Source organism: Oxyura jamaicensis, chromosome 2, assembly GCF_011077185.1.
Source record: "Oxyura jamaicensis isolate SHBP4307 breed ruddy duck chromosome 2, BPBGC_Ojam_1.0, whole genome shotgun sequence".
Taxonomy (NCBI): Eukaryota; Metazoa; Chordata; class Aves; order Anseriformes; family Anatidae; genus Oxyura; species Oxyura jamaicensis.
The window spans coordinates 147,137,337-147,157,984 of NC_048894.1; the positions used below are offsets into that span (position 1 = coordinate 147,137,337).

General features: G+C 43.6%; 2 protein-coding genes across 5 annotated transcripts in view; one reads left to right on the top strand and one right to left on the bottom strand.

Moving 5' to 3' along the window:
* RNF139 (ring finger protein 139) lies at window positions 1-8,898 on the top strand. The gene is made up of 2 exons (XM_035317898.1): window positions 1-261; window positions 5,820-8,898. Exons 1-2 carry the CDS (start codon window positions 81-83, stop codon window positions 7,628-7,630), a joined length of 1,992 nt encoding a protein of 663 aa, XP_035173789.1. The 5' UTR covers window positions 1-80; the 3' UTR covers window positions 7,631-8,898.
* The window catches only part of TATDN1 (TatD DNase domain containing 1), a 15,729-nt gene continuing 3,481 nt past the window's right edge, over window positions 8,401-20,648 (bottom strand). For 3 of the 4 annotated variants that reach the window (XM_035317902.1, XM_035317899.1, XM_035317900.1), the window contains exons 4-12: window positions 20,524-20,587; window positions 19,363-19,506; window positions 19,220-19,262; window positions 14,945-15,030; window positions 14,786-14,826; window positions 13,276-13,352; window positions 12,539-12,609; window positions 11,519-11,645; window positions 8,401-8,621 (exon numbers count right to left, since the gene is read on the bottom strand). In XM_035317902.1, the coding sequence (XP_035173793.1) occupies window positions 8,519-8,621; window positions 11,519-11,645; window positions 12,539-12,609; window positions 13,276-13,352; window positions 14,786-14,826; window positions 14,945-15,030; window positions 19,220-19,262; window positions 19,363-19,506; window positions 20,524-20,587 (756 nt within the window). In that variant the 3' untranslated portion in view covers window positions 8,401-8,518. Of the gene's footprint in view, window positions 8,622-11,518; window positions 11,646-12,538; window positions 12,610-13,275; window positions 13,353-14,785; window positions 14,827-14,944; window positions 15,031-15,745; window positions 15,797-19,219; window positions 19,263-19,362; window positions 19,507-20,523; window positions 20,588-20,648 lie in introns of those variants that run through there. The other variant, XM_035317903.1, reaches the window with a different exon arrangement.

Below are 20,648 nucleotides of genomic sequence, written 5' to 3' on the forward strand. Positions count from 1 at the left end.
CGGCCTCGTTCCCTCGCAGCCTGCCCTCCGCTTTTTTTTTTTTTTTTTTTTTTTTAAATTATTATTTTTCCGGGGGGGATATGGCGGCCCCGGGCCCTCCGCAGCTCGCTTGGCTGCGGCTGGGCCCGCGGCTGCGTGCCGGGCTGGAGGTCGCGCTGCGGGTGCCCAGCTTGTTCCTCATCGACGCCATCTTCAACTCGTCCCCGCTGCCGGGGGGCTCCGTGTGCGCCGCGCTCCTGGCCGTGCTGCTGCGGCTGCTGGGTGAGACGGACACCTCCCTGCCTCCAAGGGCTGCCCCCCGCACCCCGCCGCCCTGTCGCCGGGCCGGGCGCTGAGGGGGACGGAGGGGACCCGGGGGGGGGGGGGACGCCCCCAGTCCCCGCTGCCTCCCTCCACCCGCCGGGCCCCGGCCTCCCCCCTTGGCTGCTGCTGGCCTTGTTTACAGCCGCACGCTGCCGCCCAGCCTGTCCCCCCCCCGTCCCTTTTGTCGCCTCTCCCCTGTCCCGTCCCCGTCTGGCTGGCTCCTTGCTGCGGCCCCGGGCTCTTTCCCGGGCACTCGCCCTTCCTGGGCCGTTGCTGTGGGGGAATCGCCTCCTTCCCCTTCCCTCCCGCGGGCCGGAGCGCCTCTGTGGTGTCCTCCGGGATCTGCCTGCCTTCTGGTGCGTCCTCAAGGATAGATTTTCCTCCCTTGCCCCTCCTGCTGTCCCCCAGGATCTGTCTTCCTCCCTCGCCCCTCCTGGTGTGTCCTGCAGCCCTGCTTCCATGCCGCTGGTGGTGTCCCCGGCTGGTGGGCACTGAACACTCCCTGCTCTTCCTCCTCCTCCTTCTCCAGAGCAAGCTGACCCCTGGAAGCCCCCCAGACCCACAGATGCTGTTAGAGGGGTGCTGGGGGGTGCTGGGGTGAGGTGTGACGAGGTGTCGTGGGGCTGCTGCCAGATGGCGATCGGCGTGGTCTGCAGGTTTCGGCAGCCCGCGGGGAAGGCACGGAACTTGGGGGCTGGGGGTTCTGCCAGTGCACCTCAGCAGCGTCCTGCCCGACTGAAATACCCCGCTCAATCCCTTGTTTTAGGAGCCACAGTTCAGAAGTACCTGATACCCAGATCCCAAACAACAACAAAAAGTGCTTGAGAGGTCTTGTGAAACTTCAGATAGCTTATTATTAAGTTATTTCTCTTCTGAGATGAATGTTAAGTCACTGTTATACCTATGCGATACTATTTTCAGTATGGCATGTAATGCTGAGGGAGGTTCTCTGTGTGCCCTACGTGAGGTTGGAGCTTCATTCTGCCTACTGCCGTACGGGTGACACCGAATTATATTGGAGCTGGGAATCCTGTGACAGGAAGGAGACTCCGAAATACAGCTGGAGGTTTCGCGGGCCTGCTGCGTGTTGACTTTGTGTGGTTTTGATGTTTGTATTTGGAAAAAAAAAATATGACCAAGGACATGGGTGGTACACCTGTTAGGGAAGGAAACTCAGAAGAGAGGTTAAAAGGAAAGATAAACAGCGAGAAGTGTTGTGGTGACAGCACTGCACTAGTTGAAGAGAGGAGGGCAAAAGGGATCATCCGTAGCAGGACAGCAGGTAAGAGGAGAGCAAAGGAAATGAGAAACACAAAGCAGGTGCTGTGATCGGGCTGCTTCCCTGCAGCACCTGGGGAGATTGCTGTGGCCAGCAGCAAGTCCTGGGACGTCCTGCCCTGCCTTGCTGCTGGTCCTGAGGGCTTTGGGACAGGCAGGAGGGCTTCTCCTTCCCTATTTCCCATTTTCTGGACCTTTTGTTCTGCCCTTCTGTAACTGCTAAGAGTGCTTCTCATTGAGAAACCATTCCTTTTTAAGGGAAAATGGCACTGCCGTGCCTCACCACAACAGTTTGAGGAGCCCTTCGTTGTATGATCCAGATGCTGCAGGAAGTGCCTTGAACTTAATCCAATGTAAATGAGGATGGTGGATATGTTGTCGGGTGATCTCTCTTAAGAATGTGGTAATGGGACTGAATTATGAAGGAGCTCTTCAGGACTGTGCTTCTATCATCACTTTTCTGGAAGGGTTTTGGGAAAGGAGAGGATGATCCCTTCCCTGACTCCTGCACGAGAGCTTTGGAACAGTTTATGTAAGAGACTGATGTTGTACTTTGAGACAAGTGGTCTGTGGTTCTTGGCTTTCCAGAAATTAAAAATGGAACCACTTGAAGATGATGTTAAAGACCTTCCACGTTGTTCAGGCAATAGAGCACTTACACATTTATTTTCTTTAATCTTCCTCTGAATTTAAGGATTACAGGGTTGGGGTTTTGTTGTTAGGATAAACTGAAATATTTGTCTTGGGTCCTTCTGTATTTAAATTCAAGGGAAGTTGCCCCTTTTAGTTACTATTTGCTGGCATTGAAAGACTGATCAAAGCTTTTCTCGTAGTACAGTATGACTGAGGATAGGATAAGTGCACAGCTCACCCTCTGGGTACAGAGACTTTACCTCTGGAGAGTCGATAACTTTCAGGGGTGCTGTTGAACAGCTCTGAAATACTCCGGGAGTACCGTTTGCTTCGCGAAGGCTAAGTGGAGTTCTGTATGTGTTTTAAAAGCGTTTCGCTGCGGGAGTGCTCAGTGTGGTTCCTCCACCACTTTTAGGAAAAGGATTCCTTTGGAAAGCAGTCCGTCCCCAGGGAGGGCACGGGTTTCAGGGAGGGTTACAATAATACTGGAGTCCGTAGGGAGATGCGGGCTTAATTGAGCTGGCTGGGGATGAGGGAAAAACAATTTGGCAGTTCCACGTGATTCAGTACTGACGTGCACAGGTAATTGAGCCCTGCGTCTGGCTGCAAGTCGCATTTTCGGTGGTGTGCTGCTGCAAAGGTATTGAGAAACTGCAGGAGCACAAGGAAAAAAATGGAGAGAGGGATTCTTTGTAGTGCAAGAAAGATTTTAACAGTGAGTGCTGTGCTTGGAGGCTGTACTATACAGGTAGCTGGTGGTGGGGTGGCATGGCTAGGAGCAGTACTGGTGCTAAGAAGTAAAGCAGCAGCACCTGGGGGAGCATGAGACAGATCTTACCGAGGAGGAACAGCAGCACTTAGGTACAGAGAGAGGCTGCTCTTCGGTGAGCACCACACGGGGCAGCGGGACATCTTGGCATGGGGATGGGCTGAGTGCAGTAAGCAGGGGAGCACAGTGCTCACCTCCCCTTCCAAAGTTCCCGCTGGTCTGTGCTGTTAGAGGTTTCTGTGGGGTTGGCTCTCCTGCACGTGTCGGCAGGGGAATGTTTTTTCGCCATGCCCTCTTCGGAGGAACCCGTGGGTGTAGCTTTTCCCTCTCCTGACTCACTGCAGGGATGTATCTGGCATGTGGAAGGTCAGTGTTTTTAGGGGGACCTGTGGTATCGAAGTACTGCAAGGAAGCAAAATGGATTTAATTAATGGGCATGATTCAGAAAAACCTTGTTAGGTTCAGAGAAGCCGTGTTAGTACAAAAGTCCCCTTGGTTTCAGGGATCAGGATTCGATACCTAACAACCTTGTTACAGTTGTTTCTTTTCTGTGGCTCAAACAAAGGATACAACTTTGTCAGCACTGTCGGCTTTCCTGTAGGCGTTTATTATTGTATGCACGGACAGGTAGTGAAATTTTCAAGCTAATTTCACAAAAATGGTGTGTGCAACGCGTTTCAGCTTTTCATGGGAGAACTGAGCACAAGGCGTTTCCTGCACACTGACCAAGTTTCTCCTCCATCACCTTCCCAAGGTTAATGATTAGTTAAGGAGCATGTTTTTACATAAGCCAGTGCTGCTCGCAAGGATTACTGTTAAGGTGCATTAGTAACTTTTTTGGGGGGGATAGTCTACCTGTTGGTATCACTTCATGTTCACATTTTCCATTCTTATTCAGTTGCTCATATTTTTTTTGGACAAGAGCAGCTGGCAGCACCGCTGGTGGAACCAAATGCTGCTTCTTAGCCATATTCCTTATTCCTGTGATCCAGGTACCAAGGCTTAAAATGTTTCTTTGTTTAAAGAGTTGGTTCTGGAGGATTTGGAACAATCCAAAATACCTTTTTGTAAGAGAATGATCCTGTCCTTCAGTAAAAAGAGCATTACTTAGGATTTCAGTAGCTTTGTAACAGGGATGGAAAGCAGCTTCTACTGAAATACAAGCTGTGGAGAGCAAAAGCGGTTTGGAGAGGAGAGCAGTAACAGACAGGAGGCTGCTGAGAGACCCGAAACAGGCAGTGAGTTTCCTGAAGAAAAAAGTGTTTAAGGATGCACTGCAGGAGTGCTAGGGGACGGGCCCTGCCTGTGGGTGGCGTGTTGATGGAGTCGGTGAGCGGGCTGCAAGGGCATAAATGTGGTGCGAAGGTACTACAGGCACCGTGATTTGGTTTCTCACAGGAAGATACAGGCTTCCTGTCATGGGCACCATGTGCTCGTGGTTGGTATGAGGGAAGGGTTAGCAAACAGGAATTTCAAGATCTGAATCTGATCTGTAATAAATAAGACGCAAATTTGCGTGGTACCAGCGAAGAAACGATCGGCACAGATTGGAATTGTGTACAAAAGCGCGATACGCTGGGAGGTGTTTCTGTGAAACTTGCGCTTCGGGATCCCTTAGCAGAAGTGAAAGCAAATTGAGAACTGGAAAAGTGCCCCCCTGCCCAGGAAGCTGCAGCAATTTTCCAGTGTTTTAACAACTGTGGTTTTAAGAAAATAAAAGGTCATGGGGTTCAATTAAAATACTGTACTGTTTTGAACAGCCTTATGCCCTCTGTCCTGCCACAATGGCTTTATGTCAGTAAGTTAAACCTAAGAAAAAGTGCCTGCTATCCCAGCAGGGAGATCTGTTGAACTTCAGACTGCCTGAACCAAACTTGCTTTCCTTGCCCCAGTCTTCAGTGTTGTGCATCGTGACAGTTTCACCGCACGCTCAAATTGCTGTCACTGATAGCAAGCAGTCACAAAGTTATTAAACAGGAAACCTTAAAATCCGTGCAGTTACACAACTAAACAACAAAAAAAGCCTCCGTGCATTAGAACGCAGCTAGCAATATACGTTAGAAAGGTACGTTTCTGTTTCATAAGTAACTTTCCGTAGGCGTAGTTAATGCTACGAGCTGGTGTGCAGTTTTTCTTACACATCAACTCCAAAAAAAAAATAAAAATTATTGCTCATTTTGATTGTAGACGGAGGGATGGGGGGCTTGACAAAAGCTTGGCTTTTCAGAGCGCTCCGTTCTGTGGGGCTGACTTCCAGGCCGTGGCAGCGATGTCTGAAAGCCGCTAACCTCTTGGTGGCCCACCTGCCTCGTTCCCTGGCAGTGTCCTGCCGTCCTCGGGGAGAGTCGGGCTGAGCGGTTTTGCAGAGCATTGTCAGCACTTAGACTGGCGTGGACGTCTGTGGCTGAGTGCCTTGTTCAGGTGAAGTGGGGGGGACGTAATATGGGGATAAATGAGTAAAATTCACTGAATTTACATAGAGAGCTGGTGCCGTAGCTGTTAACTGTCTGCTTTTAGAGCTTAGCTGATTTCAAGGCTGATTGGGAAGGATCTTTGAGGACTTGGAAGCTGTCCCTGCTCGGTCTGAAGCTGCAGTCGGACCCAGCAACAGAGGTGACGTATGCCTCTGGTGCTTTGCATCGCGGCCGCAGTGCGCAGACATATTAAGTGCAGATCAAGTGGTTCTCTTGTACTGCTCTGACAGTAGCCCCACGGGTAATGTGACGTTATGGGCACCTACATGGAAAGCAGTAATGGAAGTAAACGATTCTCCGAAGCTAATAGGTGAAATCTCTCACTTTCTGCTGAGAACTAAAGGATTTCCATCTGTTTTCAGGTGTCTTTGTATCCAGTGTTGTTCTGGTGTTACAACAGCGAGCACTTTTCAAGTTCTACATGATCGCCTCCGCGTTTCTGCTGGCTGCAACTTCAGTGTTGGTGAATTACTACGCTTCTTTGCACATAAACTTCTACAGTGCCTATTACACAGCAGCTTTTGGAATTCAGTTCTTCCCTCACAAAGGACCCTCGCTATGGATGGCGCTTTCCATCCTCCAGCTGACCTTTGGGATCGGATACGTTACGTTGCTGAACGTGCGGTCCATATACTCTCAGCTCATCATCCTGGACATACTGATCCCTGTAATCGGCTTGGTTGTTGAACTACCTTTGAGTGTCCGACAGATACTGGTTTTTATTTCAGGCCTAGTGCTGACACTGAACACCACAGCCATTCTAGTCACAAAAATTAAATGGTTCTATTACTCTGTGCGGTACGTTTATCTGCTGGTGAGGCACATGTACCGCATTTATGGATTACAGCTACTGATGGAGGATACGTGGAAGAGGATTCGCTTTCCCGCTGTGCTGCGGGTCTTCTGGCTGACGAGACTTACAGCACAGGCTGTGGTGCTGACGTACGTCGTAAAGATGGCCGAAACCAACACAGAAGACACATTATTGATATCGTGGGATAATTGCTGGGAACTGATTTGCAGCCTGATAATAAGCGGGTGTGATTCTACCTTAACTGTGTTAGGCATGAGTGCTGTCATCTCCTCCATAGCACATTACTTGGGACTCGGCATCTTGGCCTTCATCGGCTCAACCGATGAAGATGACAGAAGGCTTGGTTTTGTAGCACCTGTTTTGTTTTTCATTTTGGCCCTGCAGACTGGCTTGAGCGGCCTGAAACCAGAGGAAAGACTGGTTCGCTTGAGTCGAAACATGTGCCTTTTGCTGACCGCAGTCCTGCATTTCATCCACGGAATGACAGACCCCGTGCTGATGTCTCTCAGTGCCTCCCACGTGTCGTCGTTCCGCAGACACTTCCCCGTGCTGTTTGTTTCAGCTTGCCTTTTTGTCCTGCCAGTTCTGCTCAGCTACGTCCTCTGGCACCACTATGCACTGAACACGTGGCTCTTCGCGGTCACGGCGTTCTGCGTAGAGCTTTGCCTAAAAGTAATCGTTTCTATCACTGTTTATATATTGTTTATGATCGATGGCTACTATAATGTGCTGTGGGAGAAACTTGATGATTATGTCTATTATGTTCGTTCAACGGGCAATATTATTGAGTTTATATTTGGAGTGATGATGTTTGGGAACGGAGCTTACACGATGATCTTCGAGTCGGGAAGTAAGATCCGTGCGTGCATGATGTGTCTGCATGCGTACTTCAACATCTACTTACAAGCAAGGAACGGCTGGAAAACTTTTATAAACCGCAGGACTGCTGTTAAGAAAATCAACTCCCTTCCAGAGGTAAAAGGGAGCCGGCTACGTGAAATAGACGACGTATGTGCAATCTGCTACCACGAGTTCACCACCTCTGCTCGCATTACTCCCTGCAACCATTACTTCCATGCACTTTGTCTTCGGAAGTGGCTGTACATTCAGGACACGTGCCCCATGTGCCATCAGAAGGTGTATATTGAGGACAAGGAAAATGCCAATATCTCTAACAACAGTGGATTTGTGGCACCCAATGAAGGTCCCGTAGAAGCTGCGGAAGAAGCTGCTGATGCTGAAAACGAATTAAATGAAGATAATGACAGTTCAGAGAGTGACGAAGACGATGATGATGACTGTGTGGAACAGCACTTGAATAAGACTCTTAATGCTAACTCTAACTCTCGGGGTGATTGAGAAGTCCTTTCCTAAGCTGTGAGGTATTTGTTTAAATTGACTTCAACAGATAAAAAGTATCACTTTGTAGTTGTTATACCTAAGCACAACAGCAGTATCTTGATGTTGAGTCTGTGAATGGTGGTTGTTTACTGTGGTGTGTGCTACTGTAAATATACCTCTAACTTGCTGGTCTCTTTCATGACCACCTTAAATTATGTACATTATTGTACATGGAATAAAATGTTTTCATGTTTTTAAGATGGTTGGAAAAACACTCTTTAATTGATGTAGTGAGAATGCTGTGCCAAAGACTGTATACCAGTAATCCCCGATCAATGAGTTCTGGATGTAAAGGAGAAATATTGGTGAAAGCAGACTGTTCAACAGCTCAAATCAGAAATGAAAAGCCTGAACCAAAGTAGCTTTACTTACAAATTCAGTATTAGCAGAGCTTTATTGCTTAAAAACTAGTGAGTTGTATTTAAAAATAAAAAATAAAAAAAATAGGCTGGTAGACTTAATGCTACAGCATTTGTGTATGCGGAACAAAAAAATGAAACTGTTAAGCTTTCGGGCAAAGTAGTAAAGCATGCACTTGATTTGTTAAGCACTTCTGAATTACCAGTAGTAACTTGAAGTATTCTACATGTGAATTCAGCAGCCTGGTATTCGTTTTGCGATGCATACACGTATTAACAAGAGCTGCTAGCTTAGACTATCTTAAAAATTGATCCTGAATCTTGATGAAAAGGAAATAGGGCTGAGAAACTGTACCAATGCAGACCACCTTTTTCAAAATCAGCTTTAATCTTGTACAAAAAAGCACTACATACTGGCTTCCATTGATAAGGACTTGCAGATATGATCAGTCTTAAGTTATGCTGAGTGAGTGTAAGAAGAACAACTTTATATATTTGGAAAGAAGACTTTAATAGTGTTGTTATATAGCGTATTGGCCAACTCGAGCGGGTCTTCTTCTCTTACCGCTGCCATTATTTCCAGGATTTGACTAGAAAAGAAAGATTGCTATTAGAGACTCTGAAACTCAGTACTGAATATATGTCAGACTGTCGCATCTGTATGTACATAAGTAACTAAGATTCACCTGGAATAAAAACCTCCTTGGAGAGCAACAGGGTAAGATGCTCAAATCTGCAAACAGCTTCACTTCTAAGTAAGTCACTGACGTCCGTTCCCTGAACACGGGTTGCTCACTGGTACAGATTCATCTTTGGTCTTTTGACTCTTGTTCAGAGGTTATTAAACAGCTTGCTGTTTCAAAGAAAGTGTCACTTTGTGCATGTCTTTATCAGTGGTCTTGATTCCTCAGACTGAAATTCATTAACCTCCTTTCAAGGTTAAAGCTGCACTATAAACAAACTGGTTTATGGCAAAGCTTAAATTCCAGCTGTAAACTTACCTGAGAGTACAGCTGCCAAAAGAGGTCATTTCAACCTCCCCTTTCTCTAGATAGTGAAGAATACATGCAGGTAGTAGTAGTCGATGTTAAATGAGCACTATAAAAGGCCCATGGCCTCGATACAACCCAGGAAAATGTGGCAGAAGAAATTGAATGAGTAGCAGTAACACTCAGTAAGACAAAAACAAGCCACAGCCTTGTCTCTGTACTTATTTTCTTCATTTCCTAACACTTAGGTGTACAGAAAAAAAAAGTATATTCTGTACAATTCCTAACAGGCTTTACACTAATTTTTCCCCTAGCAGTAGGAAAGAAAGAAAGCTTCTTTGTGATAGAGATGAAGGACCTCAAGGCCAATGGTGTTTGGGTTCTGGATTTTTGCCTCAACTTACACAATAGTTGTATTCCTTTTTGAGGAAGGCAGAGTAGAAAAAGTTGCTCCTAACTATTCCTGAGATGCCGGTATTTTCCTCAATCACTGTTTCATGCCCACCTATGTGCTTTGCAGCCACACAGCTTCTTGGCTTAAGGAAATGTTCAAGAGAAGATGGGGTGAGCTCAGGCCTACACAGAAATAACTGCCAAGTACCAAAAAATTTCAGCCCTGAAGAGTTTTAGTAGGGCTTACAGGTATCGATCCCCGCAAGGATGCAGTAGGATGCTATTATTGTAGCATCCTACATGTTGTGACATTGTGTGTATGAAAACTGCAGGAGAAAAAAAAAACCTCTTGTGGCTAGAATTTCAATAAAAATAGCTTCCAAGGGGGGTAGTGCAGTTATTTATATATATGCATATTATATATATAAATAAAATCACCAGCAAAATTGAAAGCTGTCTCCCCCGCCCCCATCCACCACCACCAAAAAAAGACAAGTGGAAAAACCCTCCTGCCAACTGAGCTATATTAAACAGCATATATACCCTAATTATTAAATATAGTTGGTGGCCTCACGCTACCTTTCCTCTCACAACAGATCATGCTGCTTGAGAAGTCACAAAATACCGCGCTTCCTAAGGTTTAAGAGGTTCTCAGGTTACTCATCTACATCTAGTAAAGGTTATAATTAATTTTAAAAGGACAGTTGGTTTGAAATAAGGTTAAGCTAAACAAGATTTTGTTTTCAGTTTATCTTTTCCCTACTCCTCAGTCATGGAACTGACATCAGAAATACTGAAACAGCCGTTCTGTGCTAGTGTTGTGTATGTGTTCATAATACAATTAATTTCCAAGAGCAACATAATACTGCAGAGCAGCATAACTGCACAGAAATATATTTGAACACTTGTAGAGTTACTGTGTAAGCTTTAGCAGGATCAATTTTTTTCTCTGAAGTTTCTTCAGGTCTCTCAAAAACATGGCATTGCCCTCAGTTGTAACATAACCTCTTGCTTAGACACTGCCAAATTCCTAGATTCTTTCGTAGCATCCTGAGAACTATTTCAAAATCCAGTTCCAAACAGGTCATTTACACAACTTTTCGGAGAAAAACATTGAGGCTTCCCAGCAAAGACAGCTCTTTTGATCACACAAACAGGCTTTGCAGCTGCGTAAGTACAGCCGTGAACTTCTCTTGCTGCACTGAAGTCATTCAGGTGCTACGCCACAAGAAACCTTCCTGAACTCCTTTTCCAGGAGCTGATAATGAGAAAATGACAGAGAAGCCTGCCGTGACTCACCAACCAGATTGTGCTAACAGTCATAAAACTTCAGGCATTTCATCTGCCGAAGCTATTTAATGGAGGTAACTACACATTTTCACTAAAACAAGGGCACGTTTCCTTGCTTTTCCCACCTCTGGGAGGACGCATTACAAAGAGCTGGCAGATAACCACGTTTCTGTATGTCTAAATTCTATACCCTGTACCCCCTAGGATTTTCTTTCTCTGATCTGTATCTCGACCCATGCATTACTCAAAACTAAACTTCACAGTATCAGTATTTCATGAACCCATTTTTTACAGCACAGTAGCAGAATACAGAAAGGATCCGAGCCAAATCCATTAACAGCAGTTTGTGCCATGGGCACAGCACGGCTGGTCTCCTAGGGACCTGGGAGAAGCTGTCCACGCCGCATCTTGGTGCTGTCCCCCTTCAGAGCACAGCCCTCAGAGGACTGCTCTGCTCTAGTGCTCTATCAGTTTTAAAACTAACTGCAACTGAGCAAAATTTATTCAAAGTCAGGTTACTTTACGGGGTTTAACCAATTAAATTAATTGGTTAATTCTCAATTCTCCAACATACTGAGGGAAAAGACAGAAACAGCCAGTATTGGTTTAGTTTTTCAGGGAGCTTTTTACATTCAGAATTGTCAAAATGGGAAAATTAAGACCTTTTTTTCTTTCAGAGCCAATTAAGCAATATCTTGCATAAGTTTCAATGAATTTATACTCATTTCTATTTGCTGCATTTCCGGTGAACTCTTGCTTCCCCCCCCCCCATGAGATTTGAAGTACTTTTCATACTCCTACAGTAGTACACTTACATTATATGGCAGGGTTCGTTTCTGTCCTTCAAGCAGTGCCCCATTTCCCATTTCTTTTTGGTAGGAAATGTAGTTTTTACATATTTTGATCCAGCATGGGTATTTTTCACTCCACACCAAGGTGCATCTAGGTTCATTTGAAAAACAGAATTAGGAGCATGCAATCACTTGAGAATACCATGAGATTAATCAACTATGCCCACAGACAAAAGCTCTTGCAAATTCTTTCTAGCGATGAGTTCCAGTTCAAAATGGAATTTAAGTGATTTGGGCAATTTAACATCTTAACAATCTTCGTATTTTTATACCATTATCTTAGACTTTCGCCTTTTGAAATACCAGCAACAATAATATAGACCACTCATTTCCACTGGTGTAACAAAGATAGCTAGACACACTGCATCTATTCCACAGAAATTTCCTGGTTTTTAACAGGTTTGTGCTTTATGTGCAAATAAATTCAAGGATTTAGGCAGTTTGTTTTTTTTTTTCCTTCTCTCAGATTGAGAAATTCAAATAAATACTGCTTTTTAATGGACAGTTACTCATGTAAAACGTATGTGCAAAAAACCACCCCAACCCTAGTCAGTAAATTAAAATCACTGCTCATTAGCTCAGGAGAACTCAAGCCTTCTTCCACCTCGTTCCATTTAAAGAGCTGTTGCTTCCAGTTGCCATTACCGTCACTACTGGTAAGATACCTTAGCCATCGCCCTGCATATGGTACATTTCCACCACTCAAGCAGGATTTTGGTATCTCAGTACAACTGGGAACGTGGGCTTGTTAATTTGTCCTTTGTCTTCCCCTGTAACATCAGAAGCTGGCAAGGCAGTTTATTACCTCTAGCAGAAGGCTGAGAAGGAACCTGTAAACTGTCTTCTGAAGTAGAGCAACTGGCAGTCCTTTTTCTACTCCCGACTCCTTAATTCTTGATCCTTCCTTATCATTGCTGTGCAAACACATCTTATTGCCTAAGAGCACTTAAGTCACCAACTGCTGACCAAGATATAAAATCTTACCAGTCTCTATCATTAACCGTTCACTAGGAATTGATTTCAGGGTTTCCAAGTTGGCTTCTGTTTTCAAAGAACTAGAAAATCAGAGATCGGTTAAGAACAACAACAAAGTGTTTAATTACTTTGCTTGTTGTTCTGCAGTGAAAGCAGCCTCCTAAATAATTAATACAATTTGTTTCATTTTTAAAACTGCTCCTGTAACTTCAAATCTGGCAGAGAACAGCAGATTTGGAGCTACACAGCAAAGCTGGCTTGCCCTAGCATGTAAGCAGAACCCCCAGCTGTGCTGCCTCCCTTGCCCAGCCCTCACCAACCCATGCAACTTCAAGTCAAGCTGGCTGACGTTTGACCAGATGACTGCTGAGGTTCAGACTGTGAGACTAGTATATGAGGCTGATCGGGTTGCATTTGCTTTACTCCTGGATTTAACGTAGCAACTTAAAACTATGCTATTTTCTTTTAAAGGTGCCTGACAGAAAGCCTGCTTCCACACTCAATCCTTATTTATTTACAAACAAGGATTGATTGGAGGGTAGCAGAAAGGACCCAAGGCTCAATTAACTTTCTGAGCTGTGAGAGGAACTTTTTGCAGCTAAAAGATTAACGAGTGCAATTCAAAATCTGTCAGCCAATTAAGGGCCTACTGAGCTTTGAAAACTTGACCTCATTGTTTAAAAGAAAGTAGTGAGTTCACCACAGCTGACATTTTAAAATAGCTTTATTTCCTGTAAATAACTCACCAGCCATTTATTCCAATGTACAGATCCAAATCTATTATAGCTGCTGCTTCTTCCTTAGTGCCATCAAAAGAATGAACCTAGAAGATGTATGTTTATATGTACATGCGTGTAACAGAAATATACAGACTTCACCTAAATCTCCACTCATTTACAACAACTGGTATTTATCTGTGTCATGAATACCTGTGCATAGAGTGCATTACTCATGAATTCAAACAAAGATGGGATATGGTTCATCTGATCCTGATTTTAGGCAAAGCTCACGCTGCAATAAGACTGGGCACCACATTTTATTAGTGATAAATGCATGCAGAAAAGGCCCATTCGGTGATCCTGCTTCTGGCCCAGGAACTTCCTGTAGCTGACAGCTGGAAGGTGGGAGACCCTACACAGGAAGCAATCCCGTGTGTGCCGAATTTTTACGTTCTTGCCTCAGTATTCCCTCCAGGACTCTGTCAGGGAGAGTAAGGGCCAGTTTTACGTTCTTCACAGACCTTAGTCCACAGCAAGCCCAGTCTGTGCCATACGGTCATCCAGCAACTAGAGAGACAAGTGACAGGCCACAAGGCACAAACCGTAACACACCTGGGAACTGCAGCTCTCTGTCCCTAAGCAGAGCGAAGACCCTGCCTGCTTCCCCACCCCATGAGGGGAACAACCCATGGCAGAGGGTGCCTGTTCCTCACTTCTCTACTCGCTACCAGCTTTGCAGAAGAGAGGAAGGAAGGAGAGGCTGTACAGAATGATGTAAGAACACAGCGTGAAAGCACTGAGCTGGGGAAGGTTTTGTGGTGATTTTGTGGTGACAACGGGGAAACTTGGGGACTGCAACATTATTGTAAGAGGTGTGGTCAGCTGTTAAAGGTACAGAATAATTCAAGCTTTTATTACTTTTGGAAAGACCCTGACATAATGGAAAGCTGAAAGCGGGTTGCTGGACTTCCTTAATCATCTCAAAGTTTTTTCTGCTACGCTTTTGAATTAAAACACACAATTTGAATATCTAAAGACAGAAAGCAATGAAAAGTTACATCTGGATGTACTTTGAAAATGATGTCTGATGTCAGAAGCAAATGTTTGAGGTTATGGCTTCCACTGGGAACATACATCCAAATCATTTGTGGTCTGAAGGCATTGCAGTTATGGACACTGTAGAATTGGAAAGAGGCCAACGTCAATTATAAGGTGCTTAAACTGTCCTGACAGGCCAAAAAAAACTGTTCATGTCAGCTGCAGAGCTTTTTCTCAGCCTATCCTCTTACCTTGCAACACCCTCCCTAAAAAAACAACTGTTGACTAAGCAATGAAAATAAAAATACTGAAGTAATGTAGAAATACAAAAAAATGGGACTGGATTGCTGATATTAATTTGTAATAGCTGAAAGCATGTAACTGGAAGCCTACCCATGTTCCATGACAAACAAGAAGTCCCATGACTTCATTCACACACATCCTCCACACACACACACACACAAGTAAAAATGAAAGCCACTCTGATGTCCAAACTTACCACCCCTCCAACAAATCTATCTCTGTTTCTTCTCATTATGGCTATGAAAGGAAATAAAAAATGTAAGAGCTCTGCAACAGACAAAGGTGAAAGATTCAGGTTTCTAGACTTTTCATATACAGAATTTATTACTGCTTGAAACTCTCAAACAAAACCCACCTAAAAATTCAGCGTGCGAGTTTCGACAGTGAAGAAACATGGGCAGTCCTGTCTGTTCTGACAGGTCAAATTGTCTTTCAAAATATCTGTAAAATAAAAATCACTTTTAAACAGAAACTCAGTCTAAGGCTAAATGTAGCAGAACAGGTTTTTTTTCAGTGCTTGTACGTTTTTGTCCTCCAGAGGTGAAGACTGAATTAATAGATTTGCCATGCAGAAGCTATCATTCGTACAGTTGAAGAACTCAAGTTTAAAAGAAACTCTTTCTCATTGTATATTCATTCATACCGCAGTGACCTGCTCCTGAAGGTGGATAAGAAGTGGTCAAGAGCATCAGCACTGGAAGAAGGCATTAGATATAGATGCAAAGGATGTAAACCTTAAGTGGAGTGGCTCTTGGTGAGGTTGGTTTTATTTAGTTATTTTTAATGAAACAGGAACTGACTGTTCTCTCCACAAGGTTTTGAAATTTCAGGAATGGAAGAGAGCGTACTGCATGGAGAGCACTATTTCAAGAAGCATTCATAAAAGCTGTAAGGGTGAGGGAGGGAGCATTGTGAAAACTTCTGTAGCCTCAAATGGCTGAAACTAGGCATCCGAGCTGGCTGGCCTGAGAAGTAACAGTTCAGAGTTTTTGTCTGCTCTTGCATGAAGGGCAGTCTTGCTTTTCTTGGGGTGGAACAAATACCAATATTAGGCATCTTCTGCCCTGTTCTGCTCATTGTCTTCACTCCTTCCAATTCTCCTCCCTTGTGTGTGCCTGCATCCCTTCCTTTTCACTCATTTTTATCCTTCTCCTACCTTCTATTCTAGTATTCCCTTTGAAGGAGCAGTAACAGCGAGGCAGCCATCCTATGAAGAGAATAAAAAACATGGGCAGAGGGGAGGGAAATAGGGAGCCAGTTTCCCCAGTGCAGTTTCTAAAGGAAACCAGTTAGCACTGGCCTCATCTTGTCACTTGCCATTTCAGCTAGTTCTGACCCCAGAGCATTAATTATCACTTACCATTCCTTTTTGCCTGTCACACTACACCCAGGCATGCAAATCGCAAGTGCTCAGGAAACACATTAGAGGAACTTACGCATGGTAGAGGGCCACCAGTGCAGACCTGACTCAGTAGCCATACGTAATATGAAAAGTGACATGAATTGGGCAGGACGGAAGGACAACACTGCCTGTCCAACAGCCGGGGTCTGTATATACGTGTGGGGCTTCTTCAGGTGAAAAGCAGCCTCAGGCACTGGGGCATTCCCACCATTAGGTGACAGACACAAAGGCAAACTTGTGTCCACATACCACTGTGGATGACTCACAAGTGGAACAGGAGAAAGCGGCAGCAAACCATTAGTTTTACATCTGCATACACATAAATAAGAAGTAGACACAAACAACAGGCCAGCACAACCTGCCATTTTGACATTGGCACTCTTTTCTGTACTCTGCAGGTTGTTATTGCTCTGCTAAATGTTAACTTCCTTGTGCATCAGTGTGGATCTCTGAGATAAAACAGGTGGGAGAAAAATTGACTTCACATTAAAAACCAACATGAACATTCAGGAGATGGAATTACCCCTGCTTAGAATTTTTCTCTTTAGTCTTAGATACCGTGCTTAGTTTAGATTGACTAAATATAAGTTTAATTGCAACTCATGATTACTCTTGCAGTTAAATAGCTAAAATTGGTCGATTTTCATTCTATAGAAGCCTCATTTCATATGAAAATCAGGTTTAGAGACTGAACTGCAAATAACCCCTGTGAGTAATCCACAGGCCAACTGCAATCTAATTTTGTACCTTCAAGACCAGTACCCTTCTCAAAGTTAAGTGCCCCTACAAACGGGAAGGTGATGTAAGCTTCTTCTGTATCTAGCAGCAGGGGAGGTTGCTGGGGAAGTTCCCAGAGAAGAAAAAGAAAAAAGAAACATAGGGAGGAAACTCTGGAAAAGTGTAAAGAAATCAGAGATACAATGATCAGAATGAAACAATATAAATCAGCAGGCACCCAAGCCTTACTACGTTCAGTACTTAAGGTGCAGCCTTCTTTCGGGTGAGAGTCACTCAGTGCTGCCTCTATTTCTTCTCAATAAGGAAGTTTGAAAACATTCCTGAGTGTTTGTTTGCAGATACAGTTTTGACCACAAACATTAACTGATGTGGAATTTTCAGGTTTGGAACCAAGGCACTAACAGAGCTGCAGCTGCTGCTTTCCCTGCCACTGAGCCCTGTAAACCCATCACAGTAGCACAGAAGTGAAACTTCTGTATACTCATCAGTCCATTTATAATGAGATCTTCTGCATAACACAAAGGCACCATCTTCACCTACCATTCAAATCACTACTTACTGCTGGGCAAGTTATGAAAATGGAGAAAGATTCGGACAAAGAGTTCCCAGCGGTGCTTCAGCAAAGGGATTTCATCTTTATTAGCTTTTCAATCCCAGAAACAGGATGAAACTATCATTTCCATTTTTACAGGTGGAAATTATTCAGAAGGAAACAGGATAACTAAGAAAAAAATCACAATTAAACATTAAATAAACTAGAGGTAATGCTCAGATACTGTCTACTAAGAAATTGTCACATTTCTCTTCCACAGGGTAACTCTTGACAGCTATCCTAGCAGCCGCTCCAACACCTGAGCTACAGACCAGCAGACAGCTGGTGTGCTGCCCACCAGCAGGTGTGCAGCATTTCACACTTGGCCTTCCGTTTCTGTTCATTTATCAAGCACACTCGGAATATTAAATGAAGAACTTGCTATCCAGCCTGTTAAAGGTCATGACTGTACCCAACTCAATACTGACCAAACAAAACCAAAAAACAACCTCAAACACCCCAACCGCACTTCACTAAGGCGTGAAAGTGAACAGCATGGAAAGCTGCTTGTTTAGAAGATAAGGCATTTGCAAACACAACGTTTGCAGGCGTCTGTCCTTGAGGCTTTCAGCAGTTCTTTGCTCCCTTGCATTTCTTGCTTTGGTCTTTTTCATCAATCACTTCCTTCCAACTGCAATTTCCAGCAAGGGCTCTCACAAGAGCTCTCTGAAAGAAGATCTGTGTGTTTCATTTGATTCACTGAAACAGCTCAGATAAAAACTTTCCATCACTATCAACCTTAATTAGAAAGGATTCACCTACCACTTTAGAAGTGATTTCCGTTCCACCCTGTCACTTCTTGCCTTGCAACCCAATTTCAGTCCATCCAATTAGGAGTTTTGCACTACAGGTTGTCAGCTACAGTCCATTAGGTAAGGACAATCACATTTTTTTTTCCTTAAATTTTCTTTCAAGAGCATCTTAAAATAGGATATTCCCCAAGTGTCTGAGCTTACCACAGAAAATAAACAGGTATTATTTTTTTAATTTATTTTTTAAATTTTTTTATTAACAGTTCCACTCCAGAGTGTGGAGCATTTCTTCACAGCATCACCAGTGAAGTTCCTGTACACTGAATGCTGCCATGAAAAAAAAAGTCTGTCCAATTTGGTGAATATTTTACCGTATGACTGTAGTATTACAAAGAACTGATTAACTCTACCCCCGAGAACATGTGCTAATTAGAAAACCCACACCTAACTAGTGCCCCCCAGTGACTATATCTCCTCATTGCAGCGATATGCAACAACTCATAAATTCAAATGAGATGAGGGATGAATCACCTCCCTCTTCCTACACTTAACTCTGTCCACAGTTCTCTGTAGACAGAGGTTTTCACTAAAAAAATGTGAGCTGATTTTAGGTGCTTCTTCCACTCAGTATCCCTGCTGCGCAGATTACTTCAACATACAGATCTCTACAGCTCCTCAGGTTAATTTTTTCATCACCTCTCAACCATCTCCTCTCAGCTAACACTGCCCTTATTAAAGGCTTCCTTTTCTCCACAGCTGACATCCTTTTTTACAGCTCTGTTCCCTCCCCCACACCTTCCACTCCAACAGCCCAATTCTTCTCTCACGCACTACAATTATATTGTTCTCCCTACGAGTCTCCAAGAGTTTCTCAGTATTAGCAAGAACCATTATCTGCCATACCCAGAAACCAACAAAATCTGATGGATTTTACACAAAAGGACATGGAAGTCAACACCAGGCAGCCAGCAAAATGTGGAGCACAGCACTTCTTCAATGCAAGCATCGTCCTTTATATTCACATTTTTGTCAAAAAACAAACTGCAAATTGCAGATCTGCATCTGACAAAATGCTACTCAGGAGAATAAAGAAAACATTTCTGTGAATTGATACAAGTCAACTTAGAGTCATGCAAAGTTTCTTACTTGAGTTGGGTGTCCTTTGGGCAAAATTCTAATCTATCAAAATCTACAAATGGAAAGAACAAAACCCCCAGTTAGTTAGGGTGACAGGAGTTTTTCCATATATCTAGGGAAAAATAATATCAAAATACTATGGCAACACTTACCTAGCCCACATTCTCCAACTGCTATTACCTTGGTCTTATTTTTTTCAATCAGATTTTTTAATTCAGATAAATACTGGTCAGGGCTACTCTGCTCAAATTCTCCACAGCGTGTGGGATGGCAGCCAGCTGTGCTGTAAAACATATCTAAAGCAAGACAGTATTAGAAGGTTTTAAGAAAAATTTGGAAAAAAAAAAAAAAAAGGTGAGTTTATATAAAGTATAGCCAGTATCTGGACTTTTTTTTTTTCCCCTTATTGCTCGTCTACCTCTTGAGATCACCTAGGAATCAGGTTACCCTCTGCTGTAAGATCTGCAGGTGGTATGTGATTTCCCTTGCACACCTCCAAGTTAGCTATTAAAGAATTTTGCAAGCTACACCTAGCCTGACTTCTCTAGAAATCCAATCCAGATAACCTGTGACAACACTAAAAGATGTTTAGTGCCTTTATAAAGAATGTAAGAGCATAGGAGGAAAATCCATACATACATATATACAGACACGTATATAAAGGCCCTGAGCTAGCGTTGAAGTTGGTCCTGCTTTGATGGAGGTGGATTCAGTTGGAGCAGGTTACCTCCTCAGGTGCATTCCAACCTAAATTACTTTATGATTTTTTTCTGTAAACAATACTTTAATGTGTGTTTTACAGTTCAAATGCATCTTTAAGTAAGCAGTGGAATGGTATTTGCCTAAGGAAGAAAGGGAAGGACATAGTCCTTTCAGCGGAAAAAAACCATGAGTACCATGAAGAGGAAGGTAGCTCTGCCGTTCAGCTGGTCATGACAGATTGGTAAATTACACTAAAAAGAAAAAGCACCAAGAAACTTACATTCCACATTATATAAGCATTTCAGCTTATTTCTGGAAGAGGGCCTTGACAAAAGCTTTCTGCTTCCAGAAACGTGTAGTTTGCTTTTCCTAAACATCATATTATCTATAAATAGAAATTAGAGGAATGACCAATTGCTTCCATCACCCAGGGATTTAAATAGCAGCATAAAGCCATGCACAATGCATTTATCCCATTCTGAAACATGATTTTTTTAAAAAAAAATTTAATCTAAGATTCTGTAAAGACCTCCACGGGCTGGTCCTTTTAAACCGTTAATTCTGAGAAAATTGTATTTTTGATTGACAACATAAGTTTAAAGTGAACATACCATTGGTCTGTGCCAGCTGCAACGCATCTTTACTATCTTGCAGACTCCCACCTGTGATCAAAAACTTGAAAGAGAAGTACTGTCAGTACGTTCTGCTTTGAACACCAAACACAGCGTTTAAGAAA

Bases quoted from the DNA above. Each gene is read 5' to 3' on its own strand.
- RNF139 (XM_035317898.1), top strand. From the start codon at position 81: ATGGCGGCCCCGGGCCCTCCGCAGCTCGCTTGGCTGCGGCTGGGCCCG. The intron at 262-5,819 runs GTGAGACGGACA...ATCTGTTTTCAG, and splicing joins CGTGCTGCTGCGGCTGCTGG to GTGTCTTTGTATCCAGTGTT.